General features: G+C 31.3%; 1 protein-coding gene across 2 annotated transcripts in view; it reads right to left on the bottom strand.

The window, feature by feature from the left end:
• The window catches only part of LOC114335520 (centrosomal protein of 135 kDa), a 268,776-nt gene that overhangs the window by 17,212 nt on the left and 228,749 nt on the right, over positions 1–22,815 (bottom strand). For both annotated transcript variants that reach the window (XM_028285774.2, XM_028285775.2), the window contains exon 16: positions 2,449–2,574. In XM_028285774.2, coding sequence (XP_028141575.1) covers positions 2,449–2,574 — 126 coding nt within the window. The remainder of the gene's footprint in view (positions 1–2,448; positions 2,575–22,815) is intronic.

Below are 22,815 nucleotides of genomic sequence, written 5' to 3'. Positions count from 1 at the left end.
AACTGCTTTATTTTGAGTCCTGCAACATTTTGAAAAAATGATTTTTTTTTGCGAAAGCTATATTGCAAAATTTATTTTGCATAATCTATTGAACCGATCTTAATGAAATTTACAGTGTTGTTTTATTGTATCATAAAGTTTTTCTGGGTAAAATATGAATGTCCTAAGTGTAGCATAAATGGTTTAAAAACGTAAAATGCGAATACTTCTTTTTTTATGTTTTTTTCGCAATTATTGCTATTTTGCAACAAGGGTGACAATTTTTAAAAATTTTAAGCAACCCTATATTGTAGGAAATTTAATTACTTATGCAACTTTTATGTTAGTACAACTTTTCTCGAAAGTGAATACTTTTAAAGTTATAATAAAAAAACGAAGAAAAGAATTGAATTTTTCCTTCATTTTTTGACATTTTAATTAAACAATGTTCCGGACCTTTTTGAGAGGGAGGATAACTTAATTATTATTATATGAGTTAATTCCAAGCAATTTCTGCAAAAAAATATGAGCCACCTCTCAACGTCCATCTCAAAACAGATGTGCCCTGGACTATAAAGAATCACATATTGAAGAAGTGCTCTTTGAAGTTTTTACAAATAATCACTACATGATAGTGACATTGTATTTTCTTCTTCACTCATCATTATCTTTGCCTTTATCCCTATGCATGGTCGGCTTCCCTAATAGGGAACTTGTACATTTTTGTTTTATTACACAATATTGTTCAGTTTCGTGTAAAAATAAGATTTCCAAAATTTCACGCCTCAAAACCTCATAATAAGTTAGAAATGCACATTTAAAATCTTCTGTGTATTTAAATCATTTCAAACGATCTGTGACGTAATATCATAATACTTATAATGGCAATTCTCATTATGACAATATAAAAATATATACCAGTTTGTTCAGATTGGAGTTTAATGCAGCTTTTGAAGAGATAGTATGAGTATGGACTTGTGTCTGTGTTTACTATAAAAAATAAAAGTATCAATATCTTTCTGGAACTGTTTTTACTATAAAATTAAAATAAACTAATTATAATAATAAGATTTATGTTCATAATGGGTAAGTTATTATATAGCCCTTTAGAAAAATCCTCTTCGGTCATTTTAAAAAGTTGTCCTAACAAAAACACTCATATATTTTAAAATACATAGTGACAGCAAGTTTATAAAGATTTAAAAAACTGAGATACACCATAAAATGATTATTTTACAACAAGTAAACGAATATCAAATGTAATGAATTACAAATTATAATGATCTGACGTCACAACTGTGGTATATTATGAACCCTCTGTATAAATCATAATTTAAATATGATGTTATTAACCTTTAGGGTATTGAACATACATAAAAACAATAGCTTATAGTTTGTATCACATGTTTATTACGAGTGAACTTGAACTATATTTGTTATGGTTCAGATAGGTATAAAAACACGCTGAGCAATCAGTATGGATATAGATATACAAATAATTATTAGAAGTTAGTATGTAGTAAGACGAGGCGCTATGAATCATTAATGTTATTGTTTAGATATTGGATACCAGTGAATAAAATATAATGTATAGTAAGACGTGTTTAGTCTTTTTAATTAATTAGAACCAGAAGGCAGTAACAACACACTATTTAATACACAACCAGTAAGGGCGCGTTTTTGGCTGGCTGCTATAATTTGAATTTTCTGTCAACTTTAGAGGCCAAACGGAACACAAAAACAACTTTTTTATTTTTTTATAGATGTTTTAAATTATGTTCTGTTGTGATATATACCATTTTTTTCGAATTTAAAATTTTATGCAAGTTTCCTATTGCATTTTTCCATAATGTTCTGTTGTGATTTATAGCATTTTTTTCCAATTTAAAATTTTATACAAGTTCCCTATTGCATTTATCCATAAGTTTCTATCTTGGGTCATATCAATATTAATCACCTTTACCGACATGTCCTGCCTAAATGTCTCCTTCCAGGTCTCCTTTGGTCTTCGTCTCCAACTCCTTCCAGGAACCTGCAGTTCAGAAATTCTTCGTGTTGGGTGACTAACATCTCGACGTTCAACATGACCAATCTATTTTAACCGATGCTCTCTCATTTTGGCATAACTTGGTGCCACCCCCAGACTTCCCCTAATATACTCATTCCTAATCTTATCCTTCCTTGACACTCCATTCATACATCTAAGCATTCCCATTTCCACCACATGCGTTCGTTGTTCTTAGTTGTTTTTATCTGCCCAATATTCAGTTCTGTACGCCGTAGCTGGACTTATGGCTTTTATCGTTGATTGAAATATTCCTTTATAGAATTTGCCCTTCGGCTTGATTGGATTTATTCTGTCAAAAAATATACCACTCGCTTCCCTCCACTTCATCCATCATTAAACAGTAAAAGTCTTTACACATATTATTGAAATCCCCTGAAAATGGGAAAATTTTATTATATTACCTATTTTCTTGAATAACGGCTTCTTTCAAACGTCTTTCATTATCCAAATCTTGTTGCAGAAGATTTATTTCTTGTTTATAACTCCTTAGTTGCAGCTCATTAGAAGACGAATCGTCGGTGACTTTGCTGAAATAAATTAATATAATAAATTAAAAAATGATTTATCTACGCCCATCTGTCATTCCTGCGCCTAGATTCCGTGCACTGTAGATATCTACATGTCGCTTTCTCTCCATATTTGAATATCAAAATATTTGAATTTTTAGCTTTAATTGAATTATTTTCTAGTTTTGCTAGGTTATACTCTAATTGATAAACTAGAGCAAAACTAGAAAATAATTCAATTAAAGCTAAAAAATCATATATTTTGATATTCAAATATCGATAGAAAGCGACATGTAAATATCTACAGTGCACGGAATCTAGGCCCTGGTTACACCAACAGATTTTAAGCTTTTTTTTTATTTGTAAATGGCTTTGGCATAAACCAATTAGCCAGACTTATTTTTTATTTATAAAATATAAAAAGAGCATTTTTTTTATCCAATATAAATAAATTGTTTGTTCAAATTCTCACACCGTAGAATAAATGTTATTATGTTAGCAAAATTTGTGTTTCTGTTTAGTGCATTTTTTATATGTATATTTTTTTATTTTTTTTAATTATATTTTTTTGGTTTTTTAATGCTTTATTTAAGTACTCTTTTTTTAGTTTTAATTCCTTTTTTGTTTTTGTATTTTTTTGTTTTTTTATTTGTTTATCATTATTTTACTTTTTTAACATATTTTTTTTTTATTTTTATTTTTTTGTGAACACACTTACAATAATATTTTGTCTCGAAGAATTGCTTCCATTCCAATGGTGTTAGTTTTTTACAATTTCATTTTGCAACGAATTAAATGATTATACAAACATTGATATAAGTTAATATTATTACTAAAAATCATACAATTTAGAATGGTTGGCAAACATAATTTGAGCTTTACCATATCTTCGAAAAATGATTCAATGCTCTTCTTATTTTTTGAACATTCTAGAATTACATGGTTCATATCACCAACTTCTCCGCATAGACAATATGGGTTTTCATCCAGTCCTATTTTATATTTGTACAAAGGAGTCATAGCATGATTAGATCTAATTATGTTTATTGTAACAATGAAGTTTCGTTTTATTAATCCATGAAACCAGCTTTTTGATGGTATGTTATTTTGGTGGCCGACATAGTTAAGCCCTGTCACTGATGAATTATATTCCTGCTGCCACAATTGTTTTAAATGTGAAGTAAACTTGGAGGTAAGATCTGTAGATAAAACAATATTGGTGGTTAGATCGTATCCTGTGTCAGTGGCTGATTTGGCTAGTGTATCTACTACATCATTACCTTTTATTCCTGAGTGTTCTTTAATCCACACTACAGTTATTGTTTTCCTTTGTTTTGTTGCTTCAAAGTTCAGTTTTAACATTTCTGCCTCTATGCTAGTAAGGTTTTTCGATGATTTCAGGTTTGTTATTCGGTCAACTGCACTTTTACTGTCAGTGAATATAACATGATTCTGTGTGTTTCTGGACTGGACGTATCTAAATACTTTTGCTATGGCAATTGTTTCAGCGGTATATATGGAACACTCATCTGGTAGTTTGAACTTGTAATATTGGGAAGAGTTTGCGTCATTAAAAGCACAGCCTACTTTTCCATTCAACTTGGATCCGTCAGTAGATATGTATTGGTGTTCAGGCCATCTTCCATTAATGGTTTCTAGAAAGTTTGCTTTTGGGTCCAGGTAGTATGTTTTTATATGTTTTGAAAAGAAAATATGGGGAGGTTCGGTGTAGATAGGTATAGTTTTATTGATTGACAGGGAGTTAGAGATTTATGCCATTGTGGTGTAGCTGTTTACTAGGAGTGGAGTTGCTTTTGAGTGCCAATATCGATGGGTGAGTACTAGGACAGTGAGGTCGTGAAGGTTACGAAGATAGCTGGCTTCTTTGGATATTGCTTTAGCCATAAATTTATGAATAATTAGCTGCCTTCTGAAAGATAGTGGAGGTTCTACAGATTCGACTTCTATAATATTTATTGGGGTAGATTTAAGATAATCACGACATATTCTCAAACTTGTGTTTTTCTGGGTCTCTATTTTGTTTCGGTGAGTATGTGCTGCTGTTCCATATAGGTGACTGCCATAGTCTAATATACTTTTAACCATTGTTTTATAGAACAGTAAAGCGGTATTTGGATCTGCTCCCCATTTGGTATGGCAGAATGCTCTCAAAATATTCATAGTGTTCTCAGTTTTTTTATTGCATGGTGGATGGTATCTTTCCACATTAATTTTCTGTCTAAATAGAGTCCAAATTATGTCCCTTTTTTAGTAAACATACATACTTCAGATTATTTCTCAGAGAGAATTAAGTTGTTTGAATCTAACCAATGCTTAACTGACCATAGGTTTGTGTTAAAATGTTCAGATTTTAAGCTTAAGTCGTACTTTAAGCTCAGCTTACGAAACATAAACGTTACACCATTGAGTCTTAGATCAATTTTCAGCTTGCCACGTAGATTGCATAGATGAGAATCGAAAATTATGGTGAGTGAGGCTTAAGGCAATCCTATATAATATAAGCTGAGCTGGGCTTCTGGAGTTTAAAATTTGTTGGTGCAACCAGGCATAAAGTTCCTTGTATTACACCGATTTTTGCTCTTAAAAAGGCTGTTTATAGTTAGGAGTGCCATAATCTCTAATTATTAACTTTATTTCACGCTTTCACGCAAAATAAAATATCAAGTCACCTTTGCCTTTAGCAGAACATAAACTGTAATAATTACACATCAGTTATTAACGTGGTGTTAAGATATTTCTTAATAGTGCAAATAATCGATTTGTTTTAATTTAGATCTTGTTCATAGTATTATTATTATTATGGATGATATAATAAGGATTTCAAGCTTGAAATATGTACTCCGGAAGAAATCCTAGAAAAGGCAAAGGCGGTGACATTAAATTTGCTACAAGAAAAATCAAAAGAAAATTATCTAAAAGAATACGATACTTTTACGAGAAGGCAGATCCAGAATAATATTTATAGCTTTACGGAGAGAGAGAGAGCTATTCGTACTGCCGACGCACTGTTGCCACACTGTTGAAAATTCGCAAAACTTTCGAAAAAAAATATTGATGACGTGCTGATGTAGCCCCTTAATGACAACGTAGACGTAAGTAAATATTCAAAACTAATAGCATACTTTAAACGAATCTTATCTTACATTGTCTAGGATTCACTAGAAAATAGCCATTCTTTTGATTTTGAAAATGTACCTATAGTCAGGGCCGCGTTTAGGTCAATTGCCGCCCTAGGCAATTCTCTAGTAGCCGCCCTTCAAAAATGTACCATTTTTGCGAAAAAAAAAAAATGCAAGCAGAATTTTTTATTTAGGGAGCGTTCAAGTATTACGTAACGCGATTTTTAAAGATTTTTGACCCCCCTCCCCCCTATGTAACGCAATTTTTGAAGATTTTTGACCCCCCCCCCCCCAACCTGCGTTACGTAATACTTGAACAATCCCTTAAATAAAAAATGTATTGTTTGGAAATGTATTAAAAATATTCTTTATTTTACATCAAGCGTAATGTTACATATTACTATTACAAAAAGACGCCATGCATTTTTTTTGACAATATTACTATAAGTGATACTTTAACAATAAGGGTAAATAAACTTATTTCATAGGGGAGTCAATGCAGATCGAAAACTTGCATTATTTAGGAAAAAATCAAACAAGCTTATATTTTTCTAAAATGTAAGCTTGTTTGATTACCCTATATTTTATTTTATATTCAAAATCTTCTTAACTTCCCCATCACAAAAATATAAAGGTTTGTTTTGTTATACAAGGTATTTACAAAGTTATAACCAATGTTCTATGAAAATCGTAATAAGTTCAGCTCCCTGTATAAATAAAAATAAGCCCAACAGCAATGTTGGGGGCTTAATGGTGCCATATTTTTTTGTTGATTGTCAAAATTTATAAAAATGGATGATATTGCTAATTTTCTTCATATCGAACACAGGGTGATTCAAAACGCAAGTACATTATTTTTGCATTAATTTTAAATCGAACATCCTAATTAATATCTTGGGCTAAAAAATGAAAATATCTCGAATATATAAAATATAGGGTGTTTCATTTAAAATTTCTGGGAAAAGAATGTACTTGAGTTTTAACTCACGCTGTATTCGATATAAAGAAAATTAGCAATATCAACAATTCTTAAAAAATTTCACAACCAACAAAAAAATATATGGCACCAATAAACGATTGCTGTTGTGCTTATTTTTATTTATACAGCGAGCTGAACTTGTTACGATTTTCATAGAAAATTGGTTATACCTTTGTAAAAGCCCTATATTTATAACATAACAAACCTTTATATTTTTGTGATGGATAAGTTAAGAGGATTTCGAATATAAAATAAAATATAGGGTGTTCCATTAAAAAAAAAACATAAGTTTGGTCTGCCACTATGTTGTCGAACACCCTGTAACATTCTAACTAATTTCGTAATATGAAGATCAAAGTTGGCTACAATTTTTGTTAATAACTTTTATTGCTATCTATTACTATAGCGGATCTACTGAGCATTATCACACTAATCAATCAACTTGTATATTGATTTTAAAATTATTTTAAGGCGAAAAATTTTTTTGTCCTTATTTTTTAAACCACAGAAATGTCTGGCAATTATAATTCATATTTCTAATAATGTTTAAAAAGTAATGACAAAAAATGTTTCGCCCAAATAGTTATTTATGATATAAGTGTTAAAAGTACAATTTTAAGGCACGTATGTGAAAGTTTGCAGAATGAGCGAAATTCACATGAGTGCCTTAAAAATGTACTTTTTAACACGTATATCATACAATATTTTTTCTACAAACGTTGTAAATTTATAAAATACAATATTTTTGTTAATTGCTGAAACCATAAAACCTATGACCCGTAAAAGGTAGAACTGGTTGTCTACACTCCAGGGGAATGTCTAAAAATTCTTAGCGAACATATTATACCGTTACATAAACTTGTTTTTTCTACAATCGTGTTAAAAATGCAATAATACAGTTTAAATTAAATTTTAAAAAACCTTTTAAACCACCTTTTTCAAATTGCGCAAGTTGTACTATTAATATTAATGTTATTAAATGAAATATAAATATTTTGACGTTTCACAATTTGACAATTCACTTTTAACTGCAACTGCAGTGCCTTAAAAATTTTAAAGCACTAGTGCCAAATACATTAGACGGTATAATACCATCTAATGTATTTGCTAGTGCTTTAAAGTAGCATTTTTAACGCTCCAATGGAATGCTAAAAATTGCATTTTTAACACGGTTGTAGAATAATAAAAAATACCATCTAATGTATTTGCTAGTGCTTTAAAGTAGCATTTTTAACGCTCCAATGGAATGCTAAAAATTGCATTTTTAACACGGTTGTAGAAAAAATAATTTTAAATTCGATATATTTACCTGTACAGGTGTGCTGCGCAGTAATGAACGCAACCTGTATCAGTAGCCAGATGGCCGGTACGGTGTTCGAGGAAGCATAGGGAATAATATTATATTAAAGAACCAGTTGTCAAAATACTTTTTTTTCCGACGTTGCTAGCTCTTGGTCCAATAGTTATAATAAATATAGGTAAATATAATACATACAGTAGGAAAAATGAAAGAATACCCATGAACGAACATATAAAACACGCTGTATTTTCCGGTCACCGTGTCACACAAAAAATTGGCCAGCGCAAGTACATGTAATAATTATTGTTTCATGTACTTGCACTGGACAATTTTCTTTGTGACACGGTGACAGGAAAATACAGCATGTTTTATATGTTCGTTCATGGGTATTCTTTCATTTTTCCGACTGAAAATCTGAATATTTCTTACTTACCGAGCCGAGAGTGGAACGTAGAATTTATAAAAAATAATATTTTACACAAGTGAGAAGAACAAAAATCACAGTATGGTATGAATTCACTTTTGACCGGTGAAAACAAACATAATGTTTTACATAATAATGAAAAATTATGATTATGTACAATTTGCAATTTGCACTAGTATAAGATAGGAATGTGTTGCGATAGCAGTAGCCGTTATTTTTTAACTGTTATTTCACTGAAGCTGTTTCACACTGTTACATAATTTTCATAATAACTGAAATATTCAGGTAGCTGACTACTTTTTTAGTTATTGTAGACCTATAGGAAGAAAACCTACCCGTGTCCTGTCTAGAGTTCACCTCCGTTTTTTTTTTAATTATTAACAATTTAATTTGTATGTAATTTCTACATACATTACATGCAATTTTATTATAAATGTATTAATTAATAAAGGGTCTACTTTGTTTAAACATTCCTTGAAAAAATTATTTTTTTCCAAATATCTATTTTCTTAATCATATCATTAATGATCATAGAAAGTTAAAGTATATTTTAATAAATAAATTATTTTTATTAAATAATAATTTATTGAACATAATTTATTCATTAAAATACCTATACCTTAACTTTTTCTATGATTAATAATGATAGTATCATTACAAAAAATGGATTTTTGAGAAAATATTATTTTTTCAAAAATTGTTTAAAAAAATTAGACTGTTTATTAATTAATAAATGTCTACACAAATTGCATATTTGTAATGTACACAAAAGTACATACAAATTAAAAGAAGAAATATCAAAATCCATGAGTAGATCCCAAGATATAGAAAATGGTAGTAGTTTTAAGTTGCTTTTTTAGTTTTTGAACTCGTGCATTTTTCGGCTCCCGCCAGGTAGCTGACAACTGTTTTAATTGTTGACCTATAGGATGAAATTTAGTGCAATCAACGCAGAAGCTCCCCTTCACTTACTATGACCAGTCATCATTTGAACTACATTTTTAAAAATTCGAGTAAAATATCATCTTTCCGAATACCTATGTAAGAAGATGTTTTCTACGGACAAAATTTTTAAAGTTATTGTAAATGTTTATAAACTAATATTTTTTACTATATTAGATAATTTTTATCTTTTCTTAATACATTTTGATCACTTTTCTACTTTCATTTGGCATACGCAGAATTGTCCTATCTTCATTATTTTCTGTCATTTGTTATTGCAAAACAAAGGTATCTGGGATAAACAAATAGAATACCTAACTTTTAAACTAATTAATGGATCGGTCTCAAATTTTGGGAGTTTGTTATGTACCCCAATACCCAACTTTGAGTAAAGTGAAACACTACAGTTCTAAGTTAGTTTTAGTAAAAGTTATTAATACATAATGATTTTCAGTTATTTTGCAGTTTACGAAGCAACAAATTAACTTTTTGACTTTCAAAAATCGTCATTTTGAAGGTTTTTCAATGTTCTAAAAAAATAAATTTTGTAATATTATGTCAACTACTTAGCTTTTTAATTGAGTGCAAAAAATGGAACAAATCGCGTTGATTGCACTAAATTGTTAATAACTAAAAAACACGAACTCTAGGCAGGAAACATGTAGGTTTTCATCCTATAGGTCAAGTCAACACCCGTGTTGAGCTGCCCCCCCCCCACTTGCAAAAATTAAAAAACAAATAGCCCTGATTTATGAGCTATTTATGAGCTCTCATATTCCGCAAACTAAAAATTTTGAGCTCGTTCCACTGAGCAGGAATTTAATACCCTAGTGGGGGGGCTGAGTCAGCCCCCCCACTACTTAAAAATAGGAATATTGAATCGGTTTTTGCGGCAGAATTACGAGCTATTTATGAGCTCTTGAAATTATATAGTTTCGATTTTTGAGCTCATCCCCTTCACCCCCAAACAACCCTTTAATTGATTTAACTTAAGAGAAAGATGCTGAGAAAACTTAAAATATATCGTATTGCGGATATAATTCATATAGCTTATATACTCTAAGAATAAACTATTAAATCAAGAGCATTTCGATTATTGAGCTACAACCCCTTCGCAAGAAAACCACCCTATCTTCCCGGCTTAAGAGAAAGTTGTACTTAAAATGCATTAAACTAATTATTTGGCGACTACATATCATTTAATAATTTATAAGCTTCCAAATTACGCGCATTTAGATCAGTAGATTGCAATTTATTTTGTATAGTGCAGTCACTGAAGGTAAAAATCAACGATTACCTTCAATTTCGGTGAACCTTCATCGATTTTCACGAAAATTGGTCAGTAGTTAGAGGATACGTCAAGAAACAAAGGTGACATGGTGCCACCTTGCGCCTTTACCCTGAGGGTGGATACCGCCCCTTCTCGGGGGTGAAAATTATTTTATAAAAAATAAATGCACAAATCAATAAAAGAACAAATTAAAAGCAAAATTTATTATATAAAGTTAATAAAATAAGTCAATACTTTTTAAGTTATTAAAGATCAAAGATTTTAATTATTTGTGAAAAAAATGCATGTTTTGAAAAGGTTTTTTGTAAATCACTGAAAAACTTTAAGTTTTTACAAAAAAGGTAATAGTAGTTTAATTCGTATAGCTTATATTCTAAGAATAAACTCTTAAATCACGCGTCTTTCGATTATAGAGAAAACAAAAACACCCCTTCGCAAGAAAACGACCCCATATTCCCGGCTTAAGAGAGAGTTGTTCTTAAAATAATTTAAATTAATTATTTGGCGACTACATATCGTTTAATAATTTATGAGCTTGCAAAATATACGCATCTCAATTATTGAATTGCCATTTTCTTTCTATAGTGCAGTCACTGAAGGTAAAAATCAACTAGTACCTTCGATTTCGGTAAATCTCCATTTATTTTCACGAATTGACAATAACAACTTGGGGTTTTAGCCTGGGGTATATGTCACCCCTTCTCGGGAGTGAAAATTACTTTATTAAAAATAACCCCACAAATCGAGAGAGGGACAAAGTGTAAGCAAAATTTGTTATATAATGTGATTAAAATAAATCAATACTTTTTGAGTTATTAAAGATCAAATATTTTAATTTTTGGAAAGAAAATGCATGCTTTAGAGCGATTTTTCATAAATGACTCAAAAACTGTAAGTTTTTACAAAAAAGTTTTCATCACTAAAATTGAAGCTAATAAAAAATATAATAAATTGCTTACTTGAAAAACCCTTTAATGTTAATTTAAAGTAAGTTATTGGTAATTAAATGTATATTTTTTCCGCGACTGTTAAAATCTAAGGGTTCAAGCTTAAATAACGGGAAAGAGATGCATTTTATAACACTTAGGTACTAAATACTTGTCAAAGTACTTAGAAATACCTATGAAAAATAAGATGCAGAAAAAGTTGATAGTATCAAAATCCGCTCACCAATTTTCGTGAAAATGAATGGAGATTTACCGAAATCGAAGGTACTAGTTGAATTTTACCTTCAGTGACTGCACTATAGAAAGAAAATGGCAATTCAATAATTGAGATGCGTATATTTTGCAAGCTCATAAATTATTAAACGATATGTAGTCGCCAAATAATTAATTTAAATTATTTTAAGAACAACTCTCTCTTAAGCCGGGAATATGGGGTCGTTTTCTTGCGAAGGGGTTGTAGCTCTATAATCGAAAGACGCGTGATTTAAGAGTTTATTCTTAGAATATAAGCTATACGAATTAAACTACTATTAACTTTTTTGTAAAAACTTAAAGTTTTTCAGTGATTTACAAAAAACCTTTTCAAAACATGCATTTTTTTCACAAATAATTAAAATCTTTGATCTTTAATAACTTAAAAAGTATTGACTTATTTTATTAACTTTATATAATAAATTTTGCTTTTAATTTGTTCTTTTATTGATTTGTGCATTTATTTTTTATAAAATAATTTTCACCCCCGAGAAGGGGCGGTATCCACCCTCAGGGTAAAGGCGCAAGGTGGTACCATGTCACCTATGTTTCTTGACGTATCCTCTAACTACTGACCAATTTTCGTGAAAATCGATGAAGGTTCACCGAAATTGAAGGTAATCGTTGATTTTTACCTTCAGTGACTGCACTATACAAAATAAATTGCAATCTACTGATCTAAATGCGCGTAATTTGGAAGCTTATAAATTATTAAATGATATGTAATCGCCAAATAATTAGTTTAATGCATTTTAAATACAACTTTCTCTTAAGCCGGGAAGATAGGGTGGTTTTCTGGCGAAGGGGTTGTAGCTCAATAATCGAAATGCTCTTGATTTAATAGTTTATTTTTAGAGTATATAAGCTATAGGAATTATATTCGCAATACGATATATTTTAAGTTTTCTCAGCATCTTTCTCTTAAGTTAAATCAATTAAAGGGTTGTTTGGGGGTGAAGGGGATGAGCTCAAAAATCGAAACTATATAATTTCAAGAGCTCATAAATAGCTCGTAATTCTGCCGCAAAAACCGATTCAATATTCCTATTTTTAAGTAGTGGGGGGGGGGGCTGACTCAGCCCCCCCACTAGGGTATTAAATTCCTGCTCAGTGGAACGAGCTCAAAATTTTTAGTTTGCGGAATATGAGAGCTCATAAATAGCTCATAAATCAGGGCTATTTGTTTTTTAATTTTTGCAAGTGGGGGGGGCCAGCTCAACACGGGTCAAGTCAACAATAACTAAAGAAGTCAGCTACCTTGATCTTTCATTGTCCCGAACATGGTCTATTTCTTGCCTATTTCCCTGGCTGGAGTATTATATCAGTGCGACGACACGAATGTTATCTACTTGTAATAATACAGTTTGAAAATCCCAACTCTAACTCGATTTCCTACTATTGATGTGTTCAGTCAATTCACCGTCTTTGCCGAGCTTCTGGCAGCCCAATAATCACTAAATTTATGACTTCCGTTCTTTTTGGATGAATAGTGTTAGGCTTAAGATAACAGAATGCTATGTTTGTTTTATTTTTGATATGAATGCAATTTCTTTTATTTAGAAACGAATGCCCACTTCTATTTCATTGATGGATAAATTATGAATATACATATTTGTTATTCGATTTTAATTTTTAAATACAAATATTTTTTGTACAGTATTTTTGCCGCCCCAGGGGCGTCATTTGGTAGGGTTAGGGGAGGCAGTTGCCCCCCCCCTGAAAATGACTGAAATTTACAAAAAATCCTTTCAGTTTTCATCATTACATCATATATAATGTATTGTATATTATATAATGCTTGCCCCCCCCAATCAAAATTTCAAATGACGCCCCTGTGCCGCCCTCTCACAATTTGCCGCCCTAGGCAGCTGCCTATATTGCCTAATGGATAAAGCAGCCCTGCCTATAGTATGATACAATTGATCCAAATACCTAATGGCTTAACCCAGACATCCAAAGTAAAAGTTTTCCTCCAACACCAAATTGTTCTATATGGTCCACATATTGTTCAGTAAAAAGTTACACCATTTTGAGCGTCCGGTTTGGGGGGGGGGGGGGGGAGATGGGGGAAAAGTCGGTAAATTAGTAGTTTTTTTTACGTCTTTCGTCAATATTTCTAAAACTATGCTTTAGCGTAAACAATGTTCTATACAAAAATGTTCTACATAAAATTTAAAACAAAAAAGGTCCTATACATAATTGTTATAACATCAACGGTTCCAGAGTTACGGAGGGTGAAAAGTGGAGGTTTTCGATACTTTTTATATTATTTGAGCAATTGATGATGGTTTTGGGTGGTGAGGTTGACGTTTCTTCAAGGGCTTATCACTAACATACCGTCGGCCACTGAAATAGCAAATTTTATTTACAAAGCACAATCCTGTTAAAGAAAATTTCTTTCATCAGTAATAATATTATAAATTGCCCAAAAAATATAAAAAATATCGAAATTTTCCACTTTTCGCCTCCGTAATTTTGGAACCGTTGATTTTATAACAATTATGTATAGGACCTTTTTTGTTTTAAATTTTATGTAGAACATTTTTGTCTAGAACATTGTTTACGCTAAAGCATAGCTTTAGAAATATTGACGAAAAACGTAAAAGAACTACTAATTTACCGACTTTTCTTTGGATGTCTGGGTTAGGCCTTTTTTGGCCCAATTACTACCTCCGTAACTTTGGAACCGTTTCTTTTAGAAGGATTATGCATAAGGCCTTTTTTATTTCAAATTTAATGTAGAACATTTTTGTATAGAAGGTTGTTCATGCTAAACCGCATAGTTTTAGAAATATTGACGAAAAACGTAAAAAACTACGAATTTACCGATTTCTCCCCCTCCCCCCCCCCAAACACGACGCTCAAAACGGTGTGACTTTTTTATGAACATTATGTAAACCATATAGAACAAGTTGGTGTTGGAGGATAATTTTCACTTTGGATGTCTGGGTTTGGGTCTAGTTATACTTACCATACTACTACAGATTTTGGGAAAAGAAAATAACTACAAAAAACGATGTACAGTGGAATCCCGATTATCCGTGCTCCTCGGGACCGAAGGGTGGCACGGATAATTGAAAAGCACGGATAATCCGAACATGTATTTCTTATGTATAATACATATGTACGTATACACATACATATATTCATACCTACCATAAAAAATAACAGAAAAAAATAAATCTTTCATTATGAGTCTCTCTTTCGTCATATAGAGTTTCCGTCAAGTGATTTACGATGACGCTATTTTGATAAAACCTCAAAAACGCAACTTGAGTAATAGAAAATCATAGCATGGATAATCCGCAGCACGGATAATCCGCACCCGGATAATCGGGGTTCTACTGTACTTATATTGGAGAAAATTTCAAGTCTCTCAGTAAAATACCCGTTACATCGCAAACAGAGCAGACATAATATAAATTTTAATAAGTCATTTTTATTTAATTAATGTATGTACCTACTTATTGAGAATAGCGAAGGTAGCCGAAACGTTTAAGTAATAATAAAGTGTTTTATTAATAACAGACCGACAAACCCAGTAACTAAAAAAGTTTTTATTATTAGGGGAGCATTGGATGCTAAATTTCCAGTTACTAAAGTGTCATGGAGACCTATTGGGTTGTGAAAGTTAGGTCCTAAAACCAAAAAAGTAAAGTTTTCCATTTTAGTGAGGATTTTCCATTTTTTAATTCAATTTTCCATTTTCAAAAATCGCTTGTTCCGATTATAGCACCATTCATCCATAATTCGAAAAAATGTCTCGAATAAACATTATTTTTTTTACGTAAGTAATGCAAATCTGCAATAAAAAAATGAGGGTTCTTATTTGAGATTTTAAAGTAACCCCCCACCTCACCTCCGTGGGGGTAGTGTTTGGTGTCATTTTTGAAAAATATTGAAGTATTTTCAGTTTTTCGATTTTATTTTCATTTCGCGAAATATCGCGAGCTTACTATTTTTTTAAAGTCACCCCCCACCCCATCTGTGGGGGGGGGGGGTCGTGTTTGGTATCATTCTAACGTATTTTTCAGTTTGTCGATTTGATGTTAATTTCGCGAAATATTCGCTTTTTTTTGTGAAACTTTGTGACACGTCCATTTCCTTACGCCCCGCTCATATCGTCAGATTTTTGAAATACATAATATACACTGTTTTGCATGCATGTACTTAACTTACCTTATCTTAATCAGACGTTTTCGAGATTTTTTAAGGATAGATTTTTTACGGACTGCCCCTAACTCACGACCCTATATTAAGAGCCCATATATGGTAGGGGTACATTTACAGGGCACAAGATTTCTCCTTATGTGATTTTCTAACGCGCTCGAGTAACTGCAAAAATCCCCGTTTGGGTTCGCCTACCATATTAAATGATGGTAAACATACTAATTTAATTGAATTTGAGTTCCACAATTAACAATTTGTTTGTGGAACATAGAGAATATTTAAATTTTATATGAAAAAAAAATGATAAATAAATATCCTTTGACGATTACTTAATTATACTATAGATACTAAAATACTTTGGATGAAAATGAAAGTAATGAAAAATGCCGACAAAGATTGAATAACAGCACGCACAGTTCGTAGGTTAATCTCGCCTACAGGTATTATTGAGAAAATTAATATTATGTATGGTTTTGTCCAGGAGGAGCACACATTTATGCAATAATTAAGACAACTCATTGATTTCTAGTAAATGTGGATTATTTAACCTAAGGTTTCGGAAACTCTGTTGGAAGTTTCAAAATTTAGTGTAATCAGTATACCTTTTGACGCTTTTGAGCTCTTGGTCGTTTTTTTATAGCTCCAAATATTTTGCGGAGTATTTTACATGACTATTATGGGAGCGATTGACTACGCTCATAATTTGTTTGAAATTTAACATAACAGAATCATCGAAGTAATTGCAGTCTGCGGTAGTTGAAATGGAGTAGTGGACAAAGGAATGAATTACCATGATATTTCCCATGGTAACCCAGCTAAATAAGTATGGCACTGGATGCCTAACTAATATGGCAACCACATATGAAGAAAAAGCGAGAAGTTGAAATACAGAAAAATGTCAGAAAAATCATTAAGTCCTTAAGAGTATCCAATAGCGCGTCATCAATATTTTTGTTTTTCGAAAGTTCAGCGAACTTTCAACAGTGCGGCAACAGTGCGTCGGCAGTGTGACAGTGACATTAATACTACCAAAAACAATAATTATTATACTCATAGGAGCGCTAAATGTTGTCATTTAGCCAGGCTTTTCTCATTTTACGGAACTTGGGTAAAGATGTTTCCCCAAAAGAACAGAAAAAAATCTATAACGCCGTAGTGAAAAGCATTATAACAAACAACTGCGAAGTATGGCCTATGAAGCAAAAATCAAAACGAATGTTAGAGGTCACCGAAATGGATTTCTGGAGAAGAGCTGCAGGAAGATCAAGAAGAGAACATGTTACCAATGAACGGATACGAGAAATAATGAAGGTCACACATACAATAAATGACGAAAACAACGAAATACAACTACGATGGTTTGGTCACGTACAAAGAATGAACGAAGACAGAATCCCAAAACAAGTACAAAACTGGAAACCGCAAGGTAGAAGAAGAAGAGGTAGACCGAGGAAAACTTGGCAGGCAGGAATAAACAAAGCCATGGAGGAAAGAGGTCTGCAAGTAGATCAATGTGCAGACAGAGAGGAAAGACGAACGGGTATCGGAAGACGGAGAACGTTGTAAACCGATAATATATGTATATACAGTGATGAGCGAGCTAATAACCGGCAAAATAGCACAAAAAATGCTATGGGTAAAGGTGGGAAACAATAAAATTTATTGTCAATTATATTGTTATTGTTATTATATTTAATATAATGTAAATTTATTGGTGAATATCGCTAAATTTCCCAACTCGATTAGTTTCATTTCTTTTTATCTCACAACTTAATACACGTTTTCCATCTTTTGTGTTATTTTGCCGGTTATTAGTGCGCTCATCACTGTATAGGGGAAAGATGTTGAAGATTTAAGTTGTTGCAAAACGATAATAGAATCTATTCCTTTCGGTCAGCAGTCAAAATACATAGGCTACTGTTTGAACCTTTGCTGTAGAAATCTAAATAATTCAATCGAGTGGAATGTTGGAAATATTAATTATTTGTAAATAACAGTTTAGTTTATATTCTTATATAACAACAATTACTTGTATTACCACTCCCAGCGAATATGCATTTGAATATTATGTTAATACAATTTGAATATATTAGCCCAGTAAATGAACGAGAAATACGGCGATGTCGTATAATTTTCAGGATCAACCCTTGACTGCATAAAAATTTGGATTTAGTTTCTACTTACCCTTCATTTCAAAGTTGGACTTGTGCCGTTGGTTACTTTTACTTGCAATGTGAGTCACCCCTTCTCGGTGGTGAAAAAACGTGCTTTTAAAATAACTCCGGAAAAGGATAAACTGAATAATTCTACGGAACTTTCGTTCTATAGAGTTTTTTTAACTAAGTCAATACTTTTCGAGTTATTTGCGATTGAAAAGGTTTATTTTTCAACAAAAAAACCACGTTTTCAGGCGGTTTTCAAAAAACTAAAAAAGTAAGTATGTTATCAAAAAGATATTCTTAGCAAAAATATAGCATATAAAAAACGAAAACAATTGTATATTCGTGTGAAGTCTATAGACCCAGCAAAATCAAAGTTGTAGCTCATGAAAAATGCATTCTAATTCGGCAAATTCCATATCGAATATTTCAACGGGAAATAACCAAAAAATAAAGTACTTTTCGGGGAAAACCCATTACAACTTCAAAAACAATTACAACATTAAACAAAGTGTCTAAAAGTGAAAAAAGCTTTACTTTCTATTTTTTTTTATAAAAGTTTCTAGCATCAAAACTAAGCGACTTATGCTCAAAATAAAGTTGGCCCCTTTTTTTAGTAAAAAAAAAATCGTGAAATGAAATTAATCGTTACCGCTTTACAAACAATTTATTTTACTGATCTATTTGTTATATGATCTGTAAGTTTCACGGGTTCAAAGTGCTTATTTTTGAAAGGGTTGTAGTTGAAAAGGTTCGAAAGAGTCACTAATCACGACTGTATGCAAACTTTGAACAACCATATCTTCACCAATTTTTTTCTTACAGAAAAACAAAACAAAACTGAAATATTTATAAAAGCGAAACCTACATTTTTTTTACTGTTTGAGATGTTTGTATCATTAATACTTTTTCTTTTGAAAAAATGGCATTTTCAAAAAATTTTAGAAATTTTTTTTACTATAAAACCAATTTTTTTTAAATAATCACTTCAACCGGTCAAACTGATAGATCGTATAAACAATACATTACATAAAGTAAATAGTAAAGCGGTATCGATTAATTTAATGTAGGGTGTTAAATAGGGGGAGATTTTAACGATTTTTTCAACCAAAACAAAAGAGCCAACTTTATTTTAAGCGAATTAAGAGATTTAAGTTTAGTTTTGACGCTGGAAACTTTTATAAAAACCCAAGTAGCACCGAACGGGTTTATTAAGTCTTTTAAGGATGCTTTAAAACTGTAGAATAAAACTAAAATTAAAACCATTTGGTTTTTAAGTAAACCTTAAGGTTACAATAAAACCGCTTTCAGCATAAAAGGGCCCACTCTGAAAGAGGTCAATAAAACCAAAAGTAAAAACCTTCTTAAAACTTTGTTTTCTTAAGCAACTGGTTTTAAATCTCCTGTAAAGGTGCTTTTAAAACCATGTTAAAAGACACTTTAAGTGCAGGCAGTTTTATAGCAAACTTAAAAAGGTTTATTAAATGGAGACTTTTAAAGACAATTTACCATATTAAATGATGCTTTTTTAAACCCATATACTCCATATGGGCCAAGAAATTTTGTACATGTGTTATGATAGGTAGATACGTATTTGTAACCATAAAATAATAAAAAGTACTTGGTTATTTTGGACTGTCAAGGTAGAAAAACACTTGCGCACCCAACTTTATTGATAATGTTAACAAAAATACGTTTAAATAGCTCACGCGCCCTAAAAATTCTGACTTTTGGCGATTAAAAAATAAAAATAATAAAAAAAATTTAATCTGAAAAATATTAATTTGAAAGAAAAATAATTTTATCTACAATTTTATTGTTTTAATGTTAAAATAAATCGAATTTATGTCTTTAAGACGCTTATTTATAATTTTTATGTAAGCCTTATATTGTAATCTATCATGGCTTTCAGCATCTCCAGAAAGCAATATGGCCGAAATCCAAATAAAACTATTTGGTCTATCGACAGAGAATTGTTAAGATCAAATGGTTTTATTTTATACCTTTCCAAGAGCATATATTCTACATAAAAGCAAGGTTGACTTGGAATTAAAACCGTTTAGTTTTAATGCTGCTGTCAATAATTTCACTCGGTTTAAATGTGAATCTAACCTAAAATCGAGGCGTCATAGTGCTGTGTGTGTTGTATTGTTCTTTTAAAATGACTAGTTAGTTTATATTTTAAGTACTTGCGACTTATTTCTTCCACACTAACTGTACTTCCACTTTTTACAACACACTACACCACTGTTTCGCTCTAAAACAAATGGCTGATCATTTTGGTTTTGAAAGAAGAGGGGATGCGTTTAGTTTTATTGTTTCTAACAAGAAGCATAGTTTAGTCTTTGACATAACCAAATTGATTCAGCTAAGAGCGTTGGGTTTTAATAAAGCCTACTAATTGCCTTTAAGAAAAGCAACTTTAAAGAAAACTAAAAAATAGTAGGTAAGGCATATGTTTTACTGACATAATAGTCTTGAGATCAGGTAGTTTCAATAAAACTGCAATAAAACTAAAAGGTAACAAACCTTTTAAAGCTACCAAACAAAAGTAAATAAACCATTTTAAAACTACAATAAGACAAATTATCTATTAGGATTAATTAGTCTTATTTGGTACTCCTATTAGATACTTTAAAACTAGTGACAAATGCTTAACAGTTTTACAGTTCTGGCAGTAAATCTACAAGGTAACTTTAAAACCATTATCTTCTTATTTACCACAATAAAACTTTTATAAACCTTAAATAAAACTAAAATGTTTATATTGTGCTACTTGGGAAATAAAGAAAGCTTTCTTAAACACTTGTGCTTCATTTTTGGGTTATTTCACGTTGAAATATTCAATTTGGAATTTGACGAATAAGAACGTATTTTTCAGGAGCTACAAACTTTGCTTTTACTGGTTCCATCATGAATACCTACACCATTTTTTTCGTTTTTTTTATAAATTACATTTTTTCTAAGAAAAATTTTTTCTATGAAATACTTACTTCTTGAGTTATTTGCGAATATCCGATTGAAATGTGGTTTTTTGGTTGAAAAATACACATTTTCACTCGCAAATAACTCGAAAAGTGTTGACTTAGAGATTATAGAAAAAACCCTATAGAACAAAAGTTACTTACAATTTTGGTCAATGTATCCATTTCCGGACTTATCCTGAACGTATGGTTTTTCACCCCCGAGAAGGGGTGACTTTCACCCCTCAAGTAAAAGCAACCTAGAGTACAAGTCCAACTTTGAAGTGGAGAGCAAGTAAAACCTAAACCCAAATTTTCATACAATTCTGAGTTTTCCCTGAAAATTACACTCCAAAACGATCATTTACTGGGCTATATGTATATGTGTACCTTTCGTAATTTATTTACAGCCTTAAGATTGTAAGTACAAATCAATTAAACATAGCCAGTAGTTGATTTAGAAAAAGCTATATTAATAAAAGAACAATTATATAACACATATAATTTGTTGCGTACTTACATTACTACTTGTTTTATAAGTAGGAATCGGTTGCGTAAAGATTTTTTCCATTTTTTTATTTCATCGGTACTAGATCCCTCTCATAGAATATGCAAGATGCAAAATGTTATTGAGTTACGTAAAAAATTACCCAAGTACTGATGTGAAAGAATGTAATCCATTGAATTTTTAAAGCTCACAATAATCAAGCCGGATTCATTACTATGCAGATCAAGCGATATTTTAAAACATTATCGTAGTACGAGATCCCAATAGGAGGTCAAAATGTACCAACCCATCTGCTTGCCGAACGAAACATTTTTTTTATTAAATTTCATACATAGACAAACATTTCTAGCATGGGTTGCCTATCAAAATCGTGTCATAGATATCCTTAAGGGGGGCCGAATGGGTTGAAATCAATATTCCAAACACATTTTTTTTTAGGTATGGTAAAATTATTTTATTTTTAAATTAAATAGACATCTCAAAATATAATGAATTTTGCGGTGGACATCAGAACTCATCATTGAATCATGGTAAACAAAAAATTCAAAAAGATTTTATTAGCTTATGAGTTTATCGAGGTAACGCTGTCAAGTTTTTTTAGTTTTATCTAAGTTTTACTTTTTGATATCACTCAGAAATCTAAACAAAGAATTTTTTTTGCAAAAAGGGTAAAAATCAACATATTTATTACTGTTAAACAAAAAATAAGCATATAACAAAAATATCTCAAAAGCGTTACCTCAAGCAATGTGTCGAAAGAAAATATATACAAAATTCCAGGTGAGTTGGTCAAGTAGTTTTTGAGTTACAATGTCTACAGCCTAAAAAAAGCAGTTTTGAGAAAAACGCGTTTAAAGTATTGTCAACTTTTATTTTCAATTTCTTTTTTGTCTGTCAAATGGTAAAGTGATGCACACCGAAGTATGTTTTTAAATCGCGGATTAATTTACAAAGGAAAATAAAAACAGCCGTTGACCGTTTCTCACTACGCTCAAGCGCGTTGGCACGAACTTGCTATAAAACGAGTCGAAGGTAGGGAGGTAGGGAGATAGTGTTAAATAGCCCTACCTTCGACTCGATTTACTCGATTCTAGATCCTGACCCGTTGCTTAGCGGCGTGTAATTTGTGTTGCCTATATAAACTTGAATCGCGAAATGGGCTAAACTCTATTGTATCGTATTGCATA

Source organism: Diabrotica virgifera, chromosome 3 (assembly GCF_917563875.1).
Source record: "Diabrotica virgifera virgifera chromosome 3, PGI_DIABVI_V3a".
In the NCBI taxonomy this organism is placed as follows: domain Eukaryota; kingdom Metazoa; phylum Arthropoda; class Insecta; order Coleoptera; family Chrysomelidae; genus Diabrotica; species Diabrotica virgifera.
Note: the sequence above shows the minus strand (reverse complement) of the source record. Positions and strands in the feature narration are given on the sequence as shown.